Raw genomic sequence first — 20,103 nt, forward strand, 5'->3', positions numbered from 1 at the left:
TTTCGATAAGAGTCCTGTGCCAACGTAATTTATTAAGATTTATTCCAGTGGTAAATCTGGAAGTATGGAAGAAATTAAAACCAAAGAAATGTCTTAGAAATTTAAATACCGAGGCTCTGACTGTATTAAACATTCTCAGGAGAAAGCTTGTGAAAAATCAAGCATGCCTAAAAAGACTGACTCGTTTTCCCAGTAACTTATCATGATACTGTCTTTTGACCCAAACTGAACATGCAGAACTTGCAGAAGGGGAAAGAATATATTTAACAAGATGTTCATCTTTGAGACTGGGTTTTAACACTGTAGGGGCTTTTGGCACAAGTTCACCCACTTGAAAGAAGTACAGAGAAGAACAGAGAAGAACAGAAAGACAGAAGATGTCAAAACTCAAGCATGCTTCTAGGTTGTAGAGTAACTTAATTGCCTGATGAGTTTGGCGTGTGGCCTTCATCGCAACTTAAATAGACAACATATCTGTGACTTGGTATGTAAATCCTGGTGGTTCAATTCCCAGCTCCTCTTGTCCAAGAATCCTTGGGTTAAGTACTGAACCCTGAATTGTCCCCCAGTGCAGCTGCATGAGTGTGCGTGACTGTTACCTTAAAAGTGCCTAGGCCTAAAAAAAGAGTGTGTGAAAGAGGCTTGACTAAAAGATACCAGTCTATTCACTGGTATCAAGACTGTCCTACATGGTCCACAAACTGGACAAGTGTCTGAATTTTGCCACTTAGTGTGTCCACTCTATGGAAAAATATAACCACAGTGATTTATTTTTACACGTGTCATAAGAAACAACAACACACATCCATAAATTATACTTAGTAAAAGTGAACACTGGCGGGCCAGTACTACATAGCAAGTCATTTTATTCTTAGTCAGCAAATTCCATTAAAATGCTCCAAAAAGCACCAACAACATAAAAGAATAGGTTCAGTGACTCAAATATAGCTCTTACTTTAATTTTTAACAAAACCAGATGAAGTACAGTTCCATAACAACTTCTGTACCCGTCTATTTAATGCTGTTTACAGAGGTTATGGTGATGGACTCACTTTCACACAGAAACGCTGACACAGAACTGTCAGTGGTTCTGTGTATTTCTCCACTTACCAGATTTGTATACACATTCAGCTATAGGGCATAGTGATATAACACACAAAAGCCAGATATGTTGGCTGTTCACACAAGAGGCAAAAAAATCAATTCTAGAGTTGACAGAAAATAACAAGAAAGAGGGGGTGAAAACCATCAACACTGAACTTTAAAGGGTAGACCAATATTCAATATTTCCAGGTGTGTGTTATTGTAACCATGACCATGTAACCAAGCTACGGACTTTAAAAAGGTTTAAATTAAATAAACAAAGGGTGAAATGAATGACAGTATTTTTCAACATTGATTTGAAACAGTTTTTAAAAAAAAAAACATTCAGACATTTGCTGAGTATCACGTAGTGAAGTGCTGCTCCAGGAAAAATATTGTCTGATTTGAAAAAAGCAGGTCCCATTGCTTGCAGGTGATATGTCACCATGCAGCATGAAAGTAGAACAGCTTCCCACTCGTTCTGTAGACTTCTTTGTTGATGCTATCTGTGTGTGTGTGTGTGTGTGTGTGTGTGTGTGTGTGTGTGTGTGTGTGTGTGTGTGTGTGTGTGAAAGAGAGAGAGAGAGAGAGCGAGAGAGAGAGCACCTGCGAACAACCACAGCCTGCTGCAGGAAAGACTTTACATACTTGAGCCTTTAATGTGTTCATGGCTGTATTAAATGCTTGATTCTCATTGCCTGGAGACTTTTCACACAATCACACGCTTCTGAGATTACATTCAAACTTCTTTGCTTTTCTATGTGTTCCTACTTAATGCAGAAGCAAAAGGTAGAAATACAATAAAAATGTATCATTTTGAGGCAGAAAGGGTGCCACAAAATGATACAAACTGTCAAAATCCCTGAAGTATTGTCCAAGTAGGAAGATTGTCAGCAATCTTTTACTCTGACTTGTTTATTCCAGGGTTTTTAGCAAAAAGTTGAATAACCTTGAGACAGGATTTGTTGTAATATTATTAATTGAATTTAACTTCATTATTTTTAACAGTCTCTGTTAAATATAACTGAGCACAGGCACGTACACACAGTGTGTTTATGTGTAGGTCCTCCTAAAGTCGTCTCATGTCCTCTACCAGAGGTCTGACATTTTTCTCTTCAAAATCAAGTCTAATAAAAATGGAACTTACTCATGAAGTAGCTTAGCTTTTTTGAGGATTGCTATAATTAATTTTTTTTTAAACTTTTATCAAAACCCTACTGACTTTTGACTGTGGTTACTCAAGATATGTAAATGATACTTGTAAAACTAAATGTATCAAACTATCTCAGAAATTCAAAGCATTTCGGCATGTAGTCATGTTCAAGACAGTCTAGTGAAGTTCAGTCTGAATGAAATCTGATTGAAAGCAGCCTGGTTGTTGATGCCTGATGGCTGGTCTGAGTATTTTATCTGATACAGTTCTTTACATGCAGCAGTTTTGGTTAAAATGACTCTTCACCTCACAGTGGAGCTTTAGAACAAAAGAGATATCTGTAGTCTAAGACATTGGAGTCTGTCAATGGGGGAAGAGACTGTGGCATGTGTCTCTGAAAATACAAGACTGGCAGAGCCTGTAAATCTGTAAATCTGATGTGTAAATCTGTAAATCTAATTTTGTTGAACATCTGATGTCGTTAAACATCAGATGTTCAACAAAATTAGAAGCCATAAATAAGCACAAGACTCACAAATGGTAGGAGCGCTATGGAGTTCCCTCCTGTGCATGAATGTCACAGACTAGAGACAAGGGACAACCATGGGAGAGTCCAGTACCCACTGAAAATATGGTTGATTTTGTGCCAAGCATGAGGGCACAGCTCTCACTTTGATTATAGAAGTATGTAAGTGGATGATTAAGTGGCCGTGATACCTCTAATTTGGTATTCTTCTTGACTATCAGAACCAACCAGGGCTCCAGTCTGCACCTCCACAAAACACTGAAGAGGCATGCCCACTAAATAAGCTCCAGAGTATCCAGAGCGTTTGGTAACTTGGGATGACTCTCATCCAAATGTGGCTCCTTTTCACAAGGGAATTTCTTACCTATCCCAGTGACCTTTTTCAGTTTAACTGACGTGGCTTCCCACAATTCTTTAGGTTGTACTTCCTCCAGCAAGGAAGTTGCAGACTTCCAACACTCGCCTGAGATACAGGTGAAATTCTTCTGAATGTCAGAGTTAAAGACCGTATGGACAGGGGACTCTGTCAGACCTCACTGCTTTACAGGTCTGACTGGCAGCTGTGCCTGCCAGTTGGATGCAACTCAGTTGAAAGTTCTGCTCCTCTCTTTAGCTGAGTGTCAAAGATATAAGACCTCATATAACAAAGTCAGTGACTGATACAGGAACTCTTTACCAACTCATCCCACTGCTCCTACAATAATTTGATATTTAAGCTTCTTAGTGTATCATATCATATTTTGATTTATCGAGGTGTCATTTTTGTATTTTATATTTAATGGGCTGCTGCAACACAATACCTACCTAACTTCTGAGGTAAATTCCCTATCCTAAACCCATTCCAAGATCTGACACAAAGACTCCAAAGGTATTCTGAACTGCTTTGGGGTGCATAAGCACAGGCAGACATCAGAGGCTTTCCCTCTGGAAGTTGAAGTCACATTGAGGTAATCCTCTTGCTGGATGTGCTCAGCTGGCTGCTTGTAAAAATGCCCACACACAGGAGCAACCCTTTGTTTGGGAGTTTGATTTGTTAAATTTAGAGGTGAGAGCAGCATAATCTTCATTCATTCATTTTCATTACTGCCTGTTTTGCTACTTTGACCTACTTATTCTCTTCTATTTCACATTTTTGCTTGTGCTACTCATCTTTACTATTGCTTTGAAGAATTTCACAAATATGTGCACATATTAAACTGGACAATCGGCTGTAGGCCTCCTGCACCAAAAATATCAGAGCCAATTTTTCTGTCCCAGTCCAGACCTGTCCCACTGCTGTGTGCTAAAAAGTCTCCAGGGCACCTTTGCACAGTCTGAAACGTGGGTCCTGTTAGCTTGGGGTGACTCCTGCCTCTGTGGAAATGGTGCTCATCTTTTGACATCATGGGCATCTGTCTCCTGATGCTGCTGATCCAGCTGAGTATATAGATGTGTAATTGGCTGATTTCCTGTCCTCTAGGAACTTTCTCATTGAGATGAGCAAGGCTTATCATTGGTTGTGTAGTGATCTTGTTTCAACCAAACAGCCATACTGCTCAGTATTGTTCCCACTTTGCTGTAGTCTTTGTATTTCTAGTGTTGATATTATATTTCCTTTGTTGATGTTATAGCACTCACCTTCCACGTGCTTCTTGATCAGTGTGGACGTTGGTATTCTGCTCATCCAAAGTTCCTATATGCTTTGCGTGTAACCTCTCCTGTTGTGAACAGTCCTTATAGTAGCACTCCATCAATTCCATGTTCTCTGTCCTTGTCAGTGTTTCTTATTCCAGTAGTCTATTTTCATTAATATGACCTGGTTCCCCAACATTTGTTGCAGAACTTGTTAAGCTGGGAATTGCCCAAGCCAGAATGGTGTAAGTCATATGACTGCCGTTAGAATCATGTCACATTCTAAAAATGATTAAATAATAAATAGTGTTTTACATAGCTATTAAAAAACTTTGGTGGTTTGAGTTCTTTGAGTACTGAAGAAGTTCCAAGCACTTTGAATCTTTGATCACTCAAACAATTTAAACTAAAACCAGCTTCTTAGCATCTTATTAGGATGCTTGCAACTAAAGAAAAGAATCCACACCTAATATTTAACAATGGGAGTGCAGTGATTTAAAACTTGTTCAGAGCTGCAGTTTTCTTTCACTGTTATTATGTGTTAATTCTACAGATAATAGCCAGAGTTTGTTTATATGTCAGTATGTCTCCCAGATATATTAAATTAAAGGAACATTTTGTAACACACTTTACTTATTTGTAGCGTTTGAATCTACCCTCATGGAGTAGAGAAAATGACAAAACTTCCATGATAAAATGTGGTTTTCTAAGTCTTTCTAGTGAGGCATTAATGTGTCTTCTGTGTCTTAAGAAATGCCAGAGACTTCTGATGAGTACATGAAATTTGGACAACAAAAAGTCGAACGCCAACTTGATAGCATCAAACAGATGGAAGAGCCACCCATGTCTGTGTCAGGAAGTCAGGTATGTAACAAATAACATCACTTAATTGGAATAAACTTGTTTCAGTAACTTCAGTTACTAAACATTTAAAGCCTACGTAACATAAACAATACAAAGATGACATTTCAAACTTTGAAACTAGGAAATGTGATTTGTCTTGTGTCAGTGTTTAAATTCTGCACAGCGTCAAAGCTTTTTGGAAAGAAGGATTTATGAAATCTATTATTATAGTGTCTGTGAAAATAAGCTTAAAATAAACAAGAGAAAGTTTAATGATGTTTTATTATTATCAAAAATCTGCGTTTTTTATGTTCCAGTTGGGAGCTGTAGTAGTTGGTTAAACTGTATACACTGGATATAATGTTAGATAATGTTTATTTTAAAAAGTTATATGTTTCTTTATCATAATTATTTTTAAATTATTGTCGCATGAACTTTCAGAAAAAAGCAGAAAAAATGTTAATGCACATGTATGATTAATTTCTGACATCTCAGGCAAGTCCAGAGTGCCGGCTCAAATTTGGATCTAAAACTGTGAGTTGAGTTTGTTATTTGCCTAATAAATAAGAATAATTTTTAGTTTAAACTCATTTCTGACAAATTACTATTTGTGTTTTCTTGTTTTTATGACAGGTGGTCTAATGAATTTATTAAGCACTGTAGTGCTAACTAACATTTATAATAATACACACAAATTTCAGTCAGTAAAGTTGAAAGACTGTCTTCTTAGACAGTTTGTAAAATTACCAAAAAAGGAAGCTCTATGATTTCTCAGATAATTCCAGAAGCCACCAACAGCAGCACAATCCAACAAATCAGGTTCAGCGAGTCTAGTTAGCTGAGATGAAGCAAAGTGATGGCACCCAGTCATCAAGGAAAGTAGGGAAACCTCAAAAAACTGATGATTTAAAATCAGCTGATGAGGCTACAGGGGTGCTTGGGCCTAATCTAGTTGCAGACTTCACGCCCTGCTGCATACTGCCCTTCCATGCTGGTCAGGGAAATTACAGAAAATGAGATTTTCCTTGTTTGAGGTGACCAAATACTTATTTTCCACCCTGATTTACGAATAAATTCTTTACAAATCCTACCATGTGGATTCATGGATTTTTTTTTTTTCACATTCTGTCTCTCACAGTTGAAGTGTACCTCTGGTGCAAATTACTGACCTCTGTCATCATTTTAGGTGGGGGAACTTGCACAATCGGTGGCTGACTAAATACTTTTTTGCCCCATTGTAGTGTATGCAGGATATTAGTCATTCGCTATAATTCACAGAAACAAATGGCAAACAGTTTGTTACAAATATTTGTTAGTAAACTATCAAATGTTAAACATCACTTCTTCCTAAAAAATGAAAAAAAAACCCCCAAACAAATAAAAAATGTTTTTGAATGAGGCCTAGCGATTAAAAGGAAACTGTATTATGTTACAGCCAAAACAATATCAATACTTTTTTCTTTCCAGTGCTGGAGCAGTATGGAAGGCATTAGACAGAAGCAGCAGAGACCATCAGTTCTGCGTCACGTTTCTCCAGTCGCTTACAGGCAACGACGTGGTATACAGATATTTAAATGTCTTTTGCTTTACTTTAGGAGAAGACGATTTGCATTTGATGCATGCAAATCGTCTTACAATCGTTCTCTAAAGTAAAAGATAAACTTATAGAGACAAATACAGAATGTATTAAAAATGCAGAACTTATAAGCTCCATATTTAACAAAAAAACAACATATGAAATACTGAAACTAAGGATATTTTTGTCTGTTTGTTTGTTTACAAGTGTTATATGCTAATTTTTTTAATTAAGTGTAGGATTTTTTTTCCTGTGCTTGTTATGACATTGTGACACATGTGTTAATTCTATGATTTGCTGAGTGTAAGATGCTGGTGCTCTATTTTAGGTCTTAAGAATTTTTTTTAGTATAGTAATATACCAGTTAGGTAGTGTAGCACCAGTAGCATATAGTATTAGGTTTCACTTTGTATGGCAAGAATCTACATCAATCTTTTCTTCCCCTGCTGCATCCAGAAAGCAGTGCAGCAGTCTCCATTTGCAAGGAAGAGGTGGATGCATGCCATATTCTTCAGGAACCTTCACCTCACATGGGCTCTTCTCCCACATCGAGCCATCATTTCCTCTCCTTGAGGAGGGGAGACATTCAAAAGCAGACCTCTCTTGAGGCCCGGCTTCATGACGGGTAACAATTAATTCAGTTCAGTTCAATTTTATTTACATTGTGCCAAATCTCAAAGATGCTTTAGACTGTAAAAATAAAGACCCTACAATTTAAGAGAGAAAACTCCAACTATCCGACAGTTACCCATGGGTAGTATTTTACAATAAAGGGATAGAAAAATTCGCCTTTAACAGGAAGAAATTTCTAGCAGGAGCAGGCTCAGGAAGAGGCAGCCATCTGCTGCAACCAGTTGGGGTAAGGAGAAAGAAAAGAGACCAGGGAAGCATAGAGAGACAGGTCAGGAAATCAACGATGGGAAAAAGAAGACAAAATTTCATGACATGCAGTAGTGGTGTATAGTGGAAAAAGGTGAGTGTCCCCCAGCTGCAGGCGACTAAATTTACCTAATCCAGCCTTAACTGTAAGCTTCAAAAAAGCTACTTTTAAGCCTAATCTTAAAAGCAGAGAGGCTGTCTGTCTCTTAAATCCAAATTGGGAGCTGGTTCCACAGAAGAGGGGCCTGGAAGCTGAAGGCTCCCATTCTACTGTTAAATACACACAGGTAAGCCTGCAGTCTGAGAGCAGCATGCTCTACTGTAAGATAAGATGGGGCATGATTATTATTGTATGTAAGGAGGAAGGATTTTAAATTTGATTTTTGATTTAATAGAGAGCCAGTGAAGAGAAGCCAGTATAAGAAACATACAATGTGTAAAACAAGTATTGAACACAATTCACCAATTTTCTAAGTAAGTATATTTCTTAAGGTGCTATTGACATAAAATTCTCACCAGATGTTGGTAACAATCCATCCAATCCACACATGCAAATTGAACAATAGATGTAATTAAATTAACTTATGTGTAATAATGAGAAATGACAAAAAAGAAAAAAGTATTGAACACATGAAGAAAACAGTATGGAATGACATCAGCTGAAATCTATGAGTAATTAGTAATGAGCCACTACAAATTTATATCAGCGCTGGTTCGGCCCCAAATGATGGCCTATAAAAAGGTGTCTTATTACCAAGGTGTCATACAAGAAACATCTCATGATGGGTAAAACCAATGAGCTTCACAACTACATTGTTGCAGCATATGTACCACTGACTACTGAAGAATTTCTAAACTACTGAAGGTTCAAGTGAGCACTGTGGGGCCATAATTCAGGAGTGAAAAGAACATCATTCATCATAAACTGGCCACAAACAAGTGCTTCCTGCAAGATTTCAGACAGAGGAGTGAAAAGAGTTATCAGCAGAGTTGTGCAAGAGAATCAGCAGGTACTATTGTTTCAAAGAAAACAATAAGTAATGCACTCAACTGCCATGGCCGTATGCCATGTGTGCATGCTCACCACTGCTGACTGTCACTGCTACTGTTTAATAATAATAATAATAATAATAATGATAATAATAATAATAATACATGCAATGTCTGCAGGTCAAAACGCACTGAAAAGCTCCCCAAAAACACCATACTAACAATGAAGCTTGGCTGTGGGAACATCATGGGGTGGGGCTATTTTTCTGCATTTAGCACTGGCACACTTCATATAATTCAAAGAAAAATATATAGAGGTAAACTTGACAAAAATCTGCTGCGATTTACCAGGATGATGAAGATGAAGCAAGGGTGGACATTTCAGCAAGACAGTGATCCCAAACACACAGCCAAGGAAGCTGTCAATTGGTTTCAACCAAAGAAAATAAAGCTGCTAAAATGGCCCAGTCAGTCACCTGACCTGAATCCAAATGGAAACAACTAAAGCTCATAGACGTAACCATCAGGATTTAAAGACTGTTGGTGTGGAAGAATGGCCCAAAATCACTCTTGAAAAAAAAAGCTCTTCTATGAAGTATTAAATACATTTCACTGTGTTTCATACTCATGTTTCATTTCTTATTATTACATATGTCTTCATTTATGGACATCTACTGACATATGGTTTTATTTCATTGCATGTTTTTGGAATGGTTGTTACTGACATCTGGTGAGAATGTCATCTCAACAGCACCTTCAGAAAATATTTTGTGAAGTGTTCAGTACTTACTTTACCTGCTGTATGCTCTCTTTAGTTCCTGTCAGCACTTTTTCTGCAGCAATTTAGATCAAAGGTTTTTCAGTGAGCTTTAATAACAGGGAACTACAGTAGTCCAGCCTAGAAGTAACAAATGTGTGAACCAGCTTTTTAGTTTTACTTTGTCTGCTTTGTTAAACAAAGATTCTAGATCTTTGTTTAGTGTTCATATCGAAAGGCATATCATGATCAAAAATAACTCTAAGATGATTCGCTGTCTTCCAGGAAGACTGGAGACTTCTAGGTCCGAGTACAATAACTTCAGTTTGTCTTAATTTAGAAATAAAAAATTAGAGGTCATCTAGGCCTTTATGTCTTTACAACTTGACTATTGTTTAACTAACTGATTCTGGGTTCATAGATAAATAAAACTGTGAATAAGCTCAATTTTCTATAATAATGTGAGAGACTGTTAAAGTCGTACAGAAAACAATTACTCAGTTACTGCAAGTTACTACTGCTAAAGGTGGTTGTAGAAGCTGTGGAATTGTCCCATTATTTGACAAATCAACAGTATCTCATACCCCAGGTCTGAGAGTGAGCGGGGTACCACTTGCACAGCAATCATGCACAGTTGTTGTTATCCATCCATCTTCTTCTGCTTATCCAGTTTATGGGTCACAGGGAGCAGGAGCCTACGGCAGCTGTTGTAGCATGATTTTACATCATAAAATCAAAATCACATACACTACCTGTCAAAGGTTTTAGAACACCCCAATTTTTCCAGTTATTTGTTGTAGTTCAAGTCATTCAAGTACAATGAATAGTTTGAAATGATACAAAGCTGGTGAACTGCCAGAGGTAAAAAAAAAAAAAAAAAAAGTAAGGTTACCCTAAACTGAAAAATTAACATCTGAATTATGCAAAAGGTCTTTTTCAGGGAACACAAAATGTATTAACAATTTAAAGCTCTTCTGCAAAAATGGAGCTTGATCAAGCCTTGAAAGCTGGTGCTACTAATTCCTACAGGTGTTCCAGCTTTTCTGGATTACTTCCAACCCCCTCTGTCTGCATAAAAGAAGTGTTGGTCAGCATCAGTTGAACAGTATTGTACTGCAGAAAGTAGTGTGATGCTGCAAAAATGGTGAGGAAAAAGGTGATTAACAATGGAAGAGAGACAGACCATCACAACACTTATAAATGTCGGCCTGTCCTACAGAGAAACTGCAAAGTCAAGGTGTCAGTGAGTACAGTTTCCTTCAACATCCAAAGGCTCAGAAACTTTGACAGGAAGAGGTCTGCAGACCCAAAGACACGACTGAATCAGAAGACAAGTTAACAGAGAGAGCTGAGAGTTCTCAGCTGTGTGATAGGCGGCTGACAGGACAACAGCTTCAAGCACAGCTTAATAGTGGTCGTAGTAAGAAAGTCTCAGTTTCAGCTGTGAAGAGAAGACTTTGAGCTGCAGGTTTGACAGGACGAGTTGCAGCAAGAATGCCAGACGTCAGAATAAGACAAAGAGGCTTGGCTGGGACATGAAACACCACCATTGGACTACTGAAGACTGGAAGAAGGTATTATGGACTGATGGATCCACATTTGAAATCTTCGGTTCATCACACAGGATCTTTGTACACCGTTGAGTAGGTAAAAGGATGGGTCCACAGTGAGATGATGGTCTGGGGCTGTTTTACTGGATCCAGGGTCGGTGACTTGTACAGAGTGAGAGGCTCCCTGAACCAAAACCACAGCATTGTGCAGCACCATGCAGGACCCTCTGGTATGCACCTAGTTGGTCAGGGATTCATCCTACAGCAAGATAATGACCAAAACATAAGTCCACGCTGTGCCAGAACTACCTCAGGAACAAAGAACAAGGTGGTGAGCTTGAAAACATGGAGTCCAGCACAGTCTCCAGACTTAAACCCCATTGAGCTGGTTTGGGATGAACTGGACAGAAGAGTGAAAGCAAAGCAACCTACAAGGTCCACGTTTATGGGAACTTCTGCTACAGATATGGGAGAATATTCGATTTCTATTGTAGAAAGAATGCCAAGGCTGTGTTCAGTTGTTATATCAGGTGCTACTTTGATGAGTCAAAAGTTTAGAATACATTTTGGTCTATAAATTGATTTTGGCTGTAATTGCTTTTTTGTACTATGTTTTCATTTCAGAGTGCAATGAGACATTAAACTGCATAATTTTCAATAAAAACTGAAAAATTGGGGTGTTCTAAAACTTCTGACTGGTAGTGTATGTTGATGAAAAGCCAGCACATTAAAAAAATAGACTTTTGGTTCACTAAAATGAGCACTTGGCTGTGGTGAAAATGAGCCCAAAGACTGGAGGTAAGTTGAGCTGGTGGTTCATATTACACCAAGACAAACATGTGATCTCTTGTGACTGACATTATATTTCATGTTTTAGATGTAGCATAAGAGTTGTTGTAAATTTTTATCTAATTTTAGTGGGTGGAGCCTGGTCTTTAACTCTCATTATGTAACAGCTATTTTTTCAATAATCATGATTCTAATTTATATTATTTTGTTTTCAGTTCCAATAGATATGGCCGATCTTTATAACCCTGGCTACAAAGTTTGTAATTTTTAAAATATTCACAGCATTTTAGGACAGTTGAAAGAGTAGATTGAAAAAGTAAAAAGCAAATCATCCCTGGATGTTCATGAATAAAGAAAAAGCGTTCATTTTTGTAGGTTTTCAGTGTCCATTTCTTAAATGACTTGTGATTACTTTTCCGTCTTTCAAACTGGTAAACAACTTAATTATATATTTATTTGGTGATCACCAAAGTCAGGGCTTTAATAACGATTAATTTTTTTTTCATTTAAATTTGGTTCATAGACTTGTTAGTAAATTAGTTGTCTCTAATTGCTCATCACACCCTGTCAGCTGGCTATGCTGATACCTAACCCTTGCTAGTACTTGGAACAAGTTGGTCCACAAGAATTATTTTTTGAACCTCATATTAAGACGTCAGTTTATAGCTATCATTTTTGAGTTCTGTCTGTCTCACTTTTATTTCTGTCTCATATTTCTTTACCTATAGGACAGCTTAAGAAAAAAATGGCTCATACCCTGCTCCGAAAACAACAGTCCTTTGTATCTGCATATTGCAGTTAGCATATTTTATGCAACACATAGCATTGCAATGCATAAATCCTGAATATACGGGTTAGAAAACTTTTCATATCAAAAGTCAGATTGGCAGAAAATGGTTTGGAAGTCTTGGTTTTGGTGCGTTATGTTTTTACACTCTTGACTGTCACACTCACATCACTGAAACATTTCTGTTTCCTCCAGCATCCCACAGGGGACCAGTGTTCTGCTCATGAGTGGGCTCTGCCGATGGCCTGGCTGTGAAGCAGTATTTGAAGACTTCTCTAGTTTCTTGAAGTAAGAACTGTGCATTAATTCAATGAATACATTTTTTGTGTGTGTGTGGCGTGGCAGGGTTGGAAAAGGCTATTTCCTCATTTCTGGACACAACAAAACTAGTAGCATTTATTAATTCAATCCATTTCAGTTCAGTTCAACTTATATAGCACCCATTCACAACAACAGTCAATGATTTATTCATTGATTGGCATTGGCATACTATGGGCTCACTGCAGGTCTGCATGGGCCCCACAACAGGCCCCTATGTGCTTAGTGTTGGCAGCCCACACCATGGGCTGCCCATGGTGGGGTCATTGGGCCTGAAATGTCATGCCATTACTGGGGCCCCACAGTGAGTTGCCCACTGTGGACCGTGTGGGTTTTATTTTCCAGGATATTCTACTGGATATTTGCATTGTTTTAAAAAGGACGATTTCAATCTTCTAAATTTATATTTATAGAAATTTATAGAAATTTATTTACAATAAATTTGGTTTCACGTAGTTTGTGTTTTCAAAAGTCTAGTTTTATTTCTTTGTCTTTACACAACCAATTATTCGATTTTGAGGCCTTTTTACAAAGGGCAGGAAGCTCTGGATATTTTTAAACCCTGTATTAACCCTGAATATACCCTGTGACAATTTGTCTTTTAGGCATCTTCATTCTGAACACGGACATGGTGACAGAAGTATTGCTCAATGGAGGGTCCAGCAGGATATTGTTCAGTACATGGAAAGTCAGGTAGAACCCAGAGAAACAAAGCTACAGCAGCACTATGCTGTATGAATGCTCATGTGTAAATATGTCCAAAAATAGATACAAGTTTCTTTTTCTTTCGAACCTACTCAATCTCGCAGTAGCTATAAGCTTAAAAGGAACATTTTAGTTAAAGTTGAAGTTTCAGCTAGATAACTGAGGGCTCTGCATCCTATTCTGCTTTTAGAAACTTCTAGAACCATAAGTGAGCCAGCATTCTGATAGTGAAGTCTTCTGTTATGTTCTATATTTTACTATGTTATTATGAGATCAGTCTAAATGAATCTGAGACGAAGCATTTTAACACAGAAGCAATGAAGAGTAGACACATGAACCTGGTTATCCAGACTCCTAAAAATAGAAGTAATCCAGTGATATATGGGAATTCTCTTTTTTCAGCTCATTCTGGAAAAACAGAAACTCATTGCAATGCAACTTCATCTCTCAGAGGACAAATACTCTGACTCGGTATGTCTACATGCTAAGACAGTAAAAACAAGAATTTCCTTGAAATATTGCTTTATTTTTCTTCTGGAGAGAAAATAAATGGCTGTGTCTGTTCACATCCACCTTCATCATTATATGCAGAAGGCAGCTTCTGAGTGGCAATACAGCCTTCCTCTGTTCCTGCCGCAGCCTCAGGTTACCAGTGGAGACAGAGTGCAACAGTGGGCCACCAAACATCTGGAAGAGCTGGTCCAGCATGGCAACAGACCTACTGCTTCTGATCATCTCCTCCCAGGTAACAGTGAAATTCACTAGGATTCACACACAAATGGACTTTTTTACTATTTTATGCACATTACGTTTTCACCATAACATATGTTCTTTCAGATAAAATGCTATTAGAGCTTATTAGCTAATATAAATGATTACATTTGACAGTTGAAATGTGCAGTACCTGTATATTTGTTGCATGTTGTGTTTTATCTCTAAATATGTTTCAAAAGCACATTATCCAAAGAAGTGTGTTTGATGGGACAAACTGATGAGAAACGCCCACTGTTCTTTTATAGATTTGGTTCCCAGTATTGAGTGTTACAAATACAACAACATCAGGCCTCCTTACACCTATGCATACTTGATAAGATGGGTGAGTTTGTCTAATGTTTTATTTTCATTTGTGAAGTTGGTCTGATCTGAACTGGTCCCTGATTTCTCAAGGCTCTAAAGCAGGGGTCGCCAATCTCAGTCCACGAGGGCCGGTGTCCCTGCAGGTTTTAGATGTGTCCTTGATCCATCACAGCTTATTTAAATGGATAAATTACCTTCTCAACATGTCTTGAAGTTCTCCAGAGGCCTGGTAATGAGCTAATCATGTGATTCAGGTGTGTTGACCCAGGGTGAGATCTAAAACCTGCAGGGACACCGGCCCTCGTGGACTGAGATTGCCGACCCCTGTTCTAAAGTATACACTTCTATACACACTCTCTGGATGTGTGTTTTTTTCCAAGTCACTGCAACATTTGATTTGATTTGATATACCTTTATTAGTCCCACTAGGTGAAATTTCATAAGGCTGCCGACCTATTGCACGCAATGGCGGTGCCATCTTACCCTCATATTCAGATACTTTACAAAAGACCTTGGAAAAAAAGGTTTCATGCTTTAAAATTGTATCTTTAGGCACTTTATTTGTAGCCTGTCACAAAATCATTGTTTGTTTCCATTTCTTTAGTTGCATCAATAGTTGCAACACACTTTTACAGGCTTAAAATGATATTTTGTATGAACAAAAGGCAGCCAACATCCAAAGAAGAGCTTTGAATGTCTTACCTATTTCCCATTTTCCTACCAAATATAAATAAAATGAAGGGTGGCTCAAGGCTTTGTAAGTCTTCCTCAAAGGTTTACAGTAGGAATCAGGTTTTATCTGCAAACTGTAGCTATTTATGACTAATTTGCCAAATATTGCCACTGCTTACCCTTCCATGTGTGTGACTGGTTGCAGTCTATCCTGGAGTCTCCAGACAAACAACGTACTCTGAATGAGATTTACAACTGGTTCACTACCATGTTCTTCTACTTCAGACATAATACTGCCACCTGGAAGGTTTGTACTATTTGGATGAAATATTAATTGTGATGCCTACTTGTGTACAGAATACAAGTGCTTTTTATTGTAATAAACTGAACATTTGGGCACAGTTTAACATAGAAGAAAAACTGTGCCAACCAGAACATCTCACTATACTGTACTGTTTTTAATAGCATGGCTTCCATGTTGATAGAACTGTTTCCTTGTATCTGTATCCTCTCTCCAGAATGCAGTACGTCACAACCTCAGCCTTCACAAGTGTTTTGTGCGAGTGGAGGGAGGAAAGGGAGCTGTGTGGACAGTCGATGAAATGGAGTACCAAAGGAGGAAGGGTCAGAAGTATCAGCGGTATAAAAATCTTCAACACGAACACACAGGAGAGCAGAAGTGTACAATAGGAAGCAAATTAACAAACTCTTGATAACTTTCTGTTATCTTGTTTCATTTACCCCAACATCAGCAATCAGGCTATGTGGTCAGCTTTGTAACTCAACCCATTGTTTAACAGTGTAGAGACATGGTAAAGAGAAAGGACAGCCTGAACACATCAGGACATAATAACAATCAGGGGGTCATTAGCAGTTCTTCAAATGATAATTACAACTGCAGATGAAGAACACATGACATGTTACACCATGTAATTATATAGATACATATATATATATATATTAAAAAAACTAAGCCAAAATCCAGAAGCAGCGTATAAAAAACTAAGTAGCAGCCATGTGCTGCTAATCAAATCCATTTCATTAATGAATCATCTGTAAGTGTGAACACATATATAAAAGAAGAGGATAGGAAGGTTTGCAGTGCAGGTCTGGAGATTTCATCTGTGTCCTAGAACATTACGAGTGATCCTAAAAAAACAATTCTTGTTGCCCTTTTATCTGGCAAGAGTTAAAAGGCCAATTTCAAATATTTTACACTGATTATTCACAAGTAGAAAACATTCAGTACTGCTGCAAACTTTCCCTAGGAGTAGATATCCCATCACGCAAGTTTGGTCTACTACACAAGTTACTATACCAATGTGTGGATATTTCCCATTCCATTCGCTTCCGCTTATCCTTTTTCAGGGTCGCGGGGGGCGCTGGAGCCTATCCCAGCTGTCATAGGGCGAAAGGCGGGGTACACCCTGGACAGGTCGCCAGTCTGTCGCAGGGCTAACACATAGGGACAGACAACCATTCACACTCACATTCACACCTAGTGGCAATTTGGATTATCCAATTAACCTATCCCCACAAGCTGCATGTCTTTGGACGGTGGGAGGAAGCCGGAGTACCCGGAGAGAACCCACGCAAACACGGGGAGAACATGCAAACTCCACACAGAAAGACCCCGGCCTGATGGTGGAATTGAACTCAGGACCTTCTTGCTGTGAGGCAACAGTGCTAACCACCGTGCCACCGTGCTGCCCTAATGTGTGGATATAAGAAGTGAAAACACCTAGGATTTACTGAATAATCCAAAATCTTGCTTTATACTACAGACCTCTGTTCTGTGCTTTGCTGAGGAATTAAAAAAAAAAAAGAGCTATTCTTTAGTAAACGTCCTAACTGTTGAGATCTGTAAGGATAAGACCAAAATGCAAGACTCCAGCAGACATGATCAAAATCAAGCATTTGATGGAGTTAAAAGCAAAGACCAATAAAAAAATCCCAATAGTGAGGAATTCAAAATAATCACACAGACCCAAGACAGGCCTGCCTACACAAAGTCAGGATTTATAGATAAGTGCAGACAGGTGGGGAAAACGACACAGCTAAACATAACGAACACAAGTGCGAATAATCAGGAAATGAAGGTCAACGTAAAACACACTGACACGGAGCCAAGAACATTCACATCGGACATGAAGACAGAGAAAAGGGGACACCAGATGATAAACACAGGAAGACCACTTTGACTTTGAAAGTGGTCTTTCTGGACCACTTCCTAGACTTTGAAGCAAAATGTGGAATTGTCCAGGAAACTTCCTGGGCTTTCAATATTACAGAACTAATATTGATACTGGCAGCTTTTGCTGCAGATCTAACCTGTTCAACAGCAGCTGATGTTTGAGATTGAAGATCATCATGTACTACACCACTTCCAACTTAATGATAGAGTTGTGATGTTGATAAGTCTGTTAGCTTGCATGGTTGGCATTTCTACAGCTTTCTTTCCTAGACAGGCCAGACTTTGTAACTTGCGTCACAGTACACAGCACAAGCAGAGAAAACTGAGAAAACAAACTTAAGTACTTAGAGGTAGACACTAGACGGTAAACCATCTTGAAAGGCTTAAACAATCCCAAATCCTACAGATAGAGCAGGTATTAAGGGAAAGGCGTGTAAAAATATATTTAAGTCAAAAGAAAAAAAAAGAAAGTGGGACGATAGAAAAGAAAAGGGAGTTTGAGAAATCCCTACTGGCAAACATAAAGTGAGTGGGTGGTGTTAGTGTTACTCCATTGTGCTTGCGAATCACATTGTGTTTGATTTTAGGGATTGCCCCGTGAAGTGGCTCACAGCCTACTCCCATTACTCTCCTGGAAACCCCTGAGCACCAGCACTGAGCTGCTCACATCCAGATATCATCAGATAACGAGCAGCAGGAAGAACATCTGGAGGATGAAGAATCTTTGAAGTTTATCTAGTTTGTGTTCAGATTGAAGACTTGATTATGATTTATAGGTTATTGCATTATGATATTTGTGCCCCTGTCTGACAAATGTTTTTGTGCTCACTCATTCTAAAAATAAATGAATCTAACCTTTGTGGGTGTCAAACCATTGTTCTCATTTTATCCATTCATGAATTAGTTTCATGAGTTTCCTCCAATTAGTAGGTAAGGGTTCAGACGTCTCTTGCAGAGACTCTTTACATTGTATCACCGCGGAAGCACTAGCTGGTAGTCGGGCCGTACGCGTGTCTTAGTGCAGTTGAACATAATCCACAAAGTCCGCTTGTAGTCGAAAAGCAAACAGGCAAACATTTATTTCCACAGTTTTGAAATACAGTGATCCATTTGAATGTTCCAGTACACTGCAAACACGGTAAGAAACTGCTTTTCTCCACAGCTAGTTAAAGCCCCCGTAGCTCCACACTGCCCGTCGCGAACACTCCCCCCGTGCACAGTTACCGTATGTTAAAGGAACAGTACGTAAAAATTAAATAAGGCAAGAAAAAATACAATTTAACTGTAAATCTTATGCTAAACAAATTATAAAGTTAAAAACTGAAATTCCCCATTATCTTACACTTATCCTTATCCAAAATGATTCAAATTACCGTATTTTCACGACCATAAGGCGCACTTAAAAGTCTTAGATTTTCTTCAAAAAGTGCGGCGCGCCCTATAGCGCGGTGCGCCCTATGTGTTGTAAGGAGGACGTAGTAGAGAACACCATGAGAACGTTAAAGGGTGAAGTGTGGGCCTTGATCGTATATACCGGGACAATCGCACATACCTGTATAAAAGAACAGGTATGTGCATTATGCAGGACATCGTTGTTTTAACAACCCTGAAAATGGCAAAGAGACACGCTTACGAAGCACAGTTTAAACTGAAGGCCATCAGCTACGCGGAGGAACATGGAAATCGAGCAGCGGCGAGAGAATTTAAGATTAACGAATCGATGGTTCGCAAATGGAGGAAGCTGGAAAACAAGCTCCGGCAGGTCAAGAAAACGCAGCTGAGTTTCCGCGGACATAAGGCGAGGTGGCTCGAGTTGGAGGAAAGACTCGAGCGGTGGATCATCGAGCAAAGAGCGAGCGGGAGAAGCATTTCGACGGTCACCATTTGGCTAAAAGCAGTTTCACTAGCTGAAGAGATGAACATTGAACATTTCCAAGGAGGTCCGTCTTGGTGCTTTCGTTTTATGAAACGGTGCCATTTTTCCATCCGGACCAGGACTACGGTAGCGCAGCAACTTCCAGCGGATTATAAGGAAAAGCTGGCCATCTTCCGCTCCTACTGCAGCAAACACATCGGCGACAAAAACATCCAGCCCAGCCACATCACAAACATGGACGAGGTCCCGCTCACTTTTGACATCCCGGTGAGTCACACTGTGGAGAAGAAGGGGACCAGCACAGTAGCGATACGCACAACGGGGTATGAAAAGTCTTCTTTTACTGTTGTGCTTGGCTGCCATGCTAATGGACAGAAACTGCCACCTATGGTGATTTTTAAGCGAAAGACTTTGCCTAAAGAGAAGTTTCCAGCAGAAATCATCATTAAGGCAAATGAAAAGGGCTGGATGGATGAGGAAATGATGAAAGACTGGCTGAGGGAGGTGTATGTAAGGAGACCAGGTGGTTTTTTCCACGCATCACCATCGCTGTTGATCTGTGACTCTATGCGTGCCCATCTCACAGCCGATGTGAAAAAACTTGTGAAGGAAATGAACTGTGAGCTTGCTGTCATTCCGGGAGGCCTGACAAAGGAACTCCAACTGCTGGACATCGGTGTGAACCGCCCGTTCAAAGTAAGGCTGCGAGCGGCCTGG

The 20,103-nt window shown here is 39.0% G+C and overlaps 1 protein-coding gene across 1 annotated transcript in view; it reads left to right on the forward strand.

The window, feature by feature from the left end:
* Positions 1 to 18,369, forward strand: part of foxp3b (forkhead box P3b) — a 29,141-nt gene extending 10,772 nt beyond the window's left edge. Inside the window, exons 5-16 of the mRNA XM_004570920.2 lie at positions 5,125 to 5,237; positions 5,712 to 5,750; positions 6,684 to 6,774; positions 7,249 to 7,417; positions 12,740 to 12,832; positions 13,468 to 13,555; positions 13,970 to 14,038; positions 14,159 to 14,312; positions 14,587 to 14,663; positions 15,522 to 15,623; positions 15,835 to 15,956; positions 18,098 to 18,369. Of these exons, the coding sequence (XP_004570977.1) occupies positions 5,127 to 5,237; positions 5,712 to 5,750; positions 6,684 to 6,774; positions 7,249 to 7,417; positions 12,740 to 12,832; positions 13,468 to 13,555; positions 13,970 to 14,038; positions 14,159 to 14,312; positions 14,587 to 14,663; positions 15,522 to 15,623; positions 15,835 to 15,956; positions 18,098 to 18,155 (1,173 nt within the window). The 5' untranslated portion in view covers positions 5,125 to 5,126 and the 3' untranslated portion in view covers positions 18,156 to 18,369. The remainder of the gene's footprint in view (positions 1 to 5,124; positions 5,238 to 5,711; positions 5,751 to 6,683; positions 6,775 to 7,248; positions 7,418 to 12,739; positions 12,833 to 13,467; positions 13,556 to 13,969; positions 14,039 to 14,158; positions 14,313 to 14,586; positions 14,664 to 15,521; positions 15,624 to 15,834; positions 15,957 to 18,097) is intronic.
* The last annotated feature ends 1,734 nt before the right edge of the window (positions 18,370 to 20,103 follow it).

The sequence above is a fragment of the Maylandia zebra genome, linkage group LG20 (genome assembly GCF_041146795.1).
Source record: "Maylandia zebra isolate NMK-2024a linkage group LG20, Mzebra_GT3a, whole genome shotgun sequence".
NCBI lineage: Eukaryota > Metazoa > Chordata > Actinopteri > Cichliformes > Cichlidae > Maylandia > Maylandia zebra.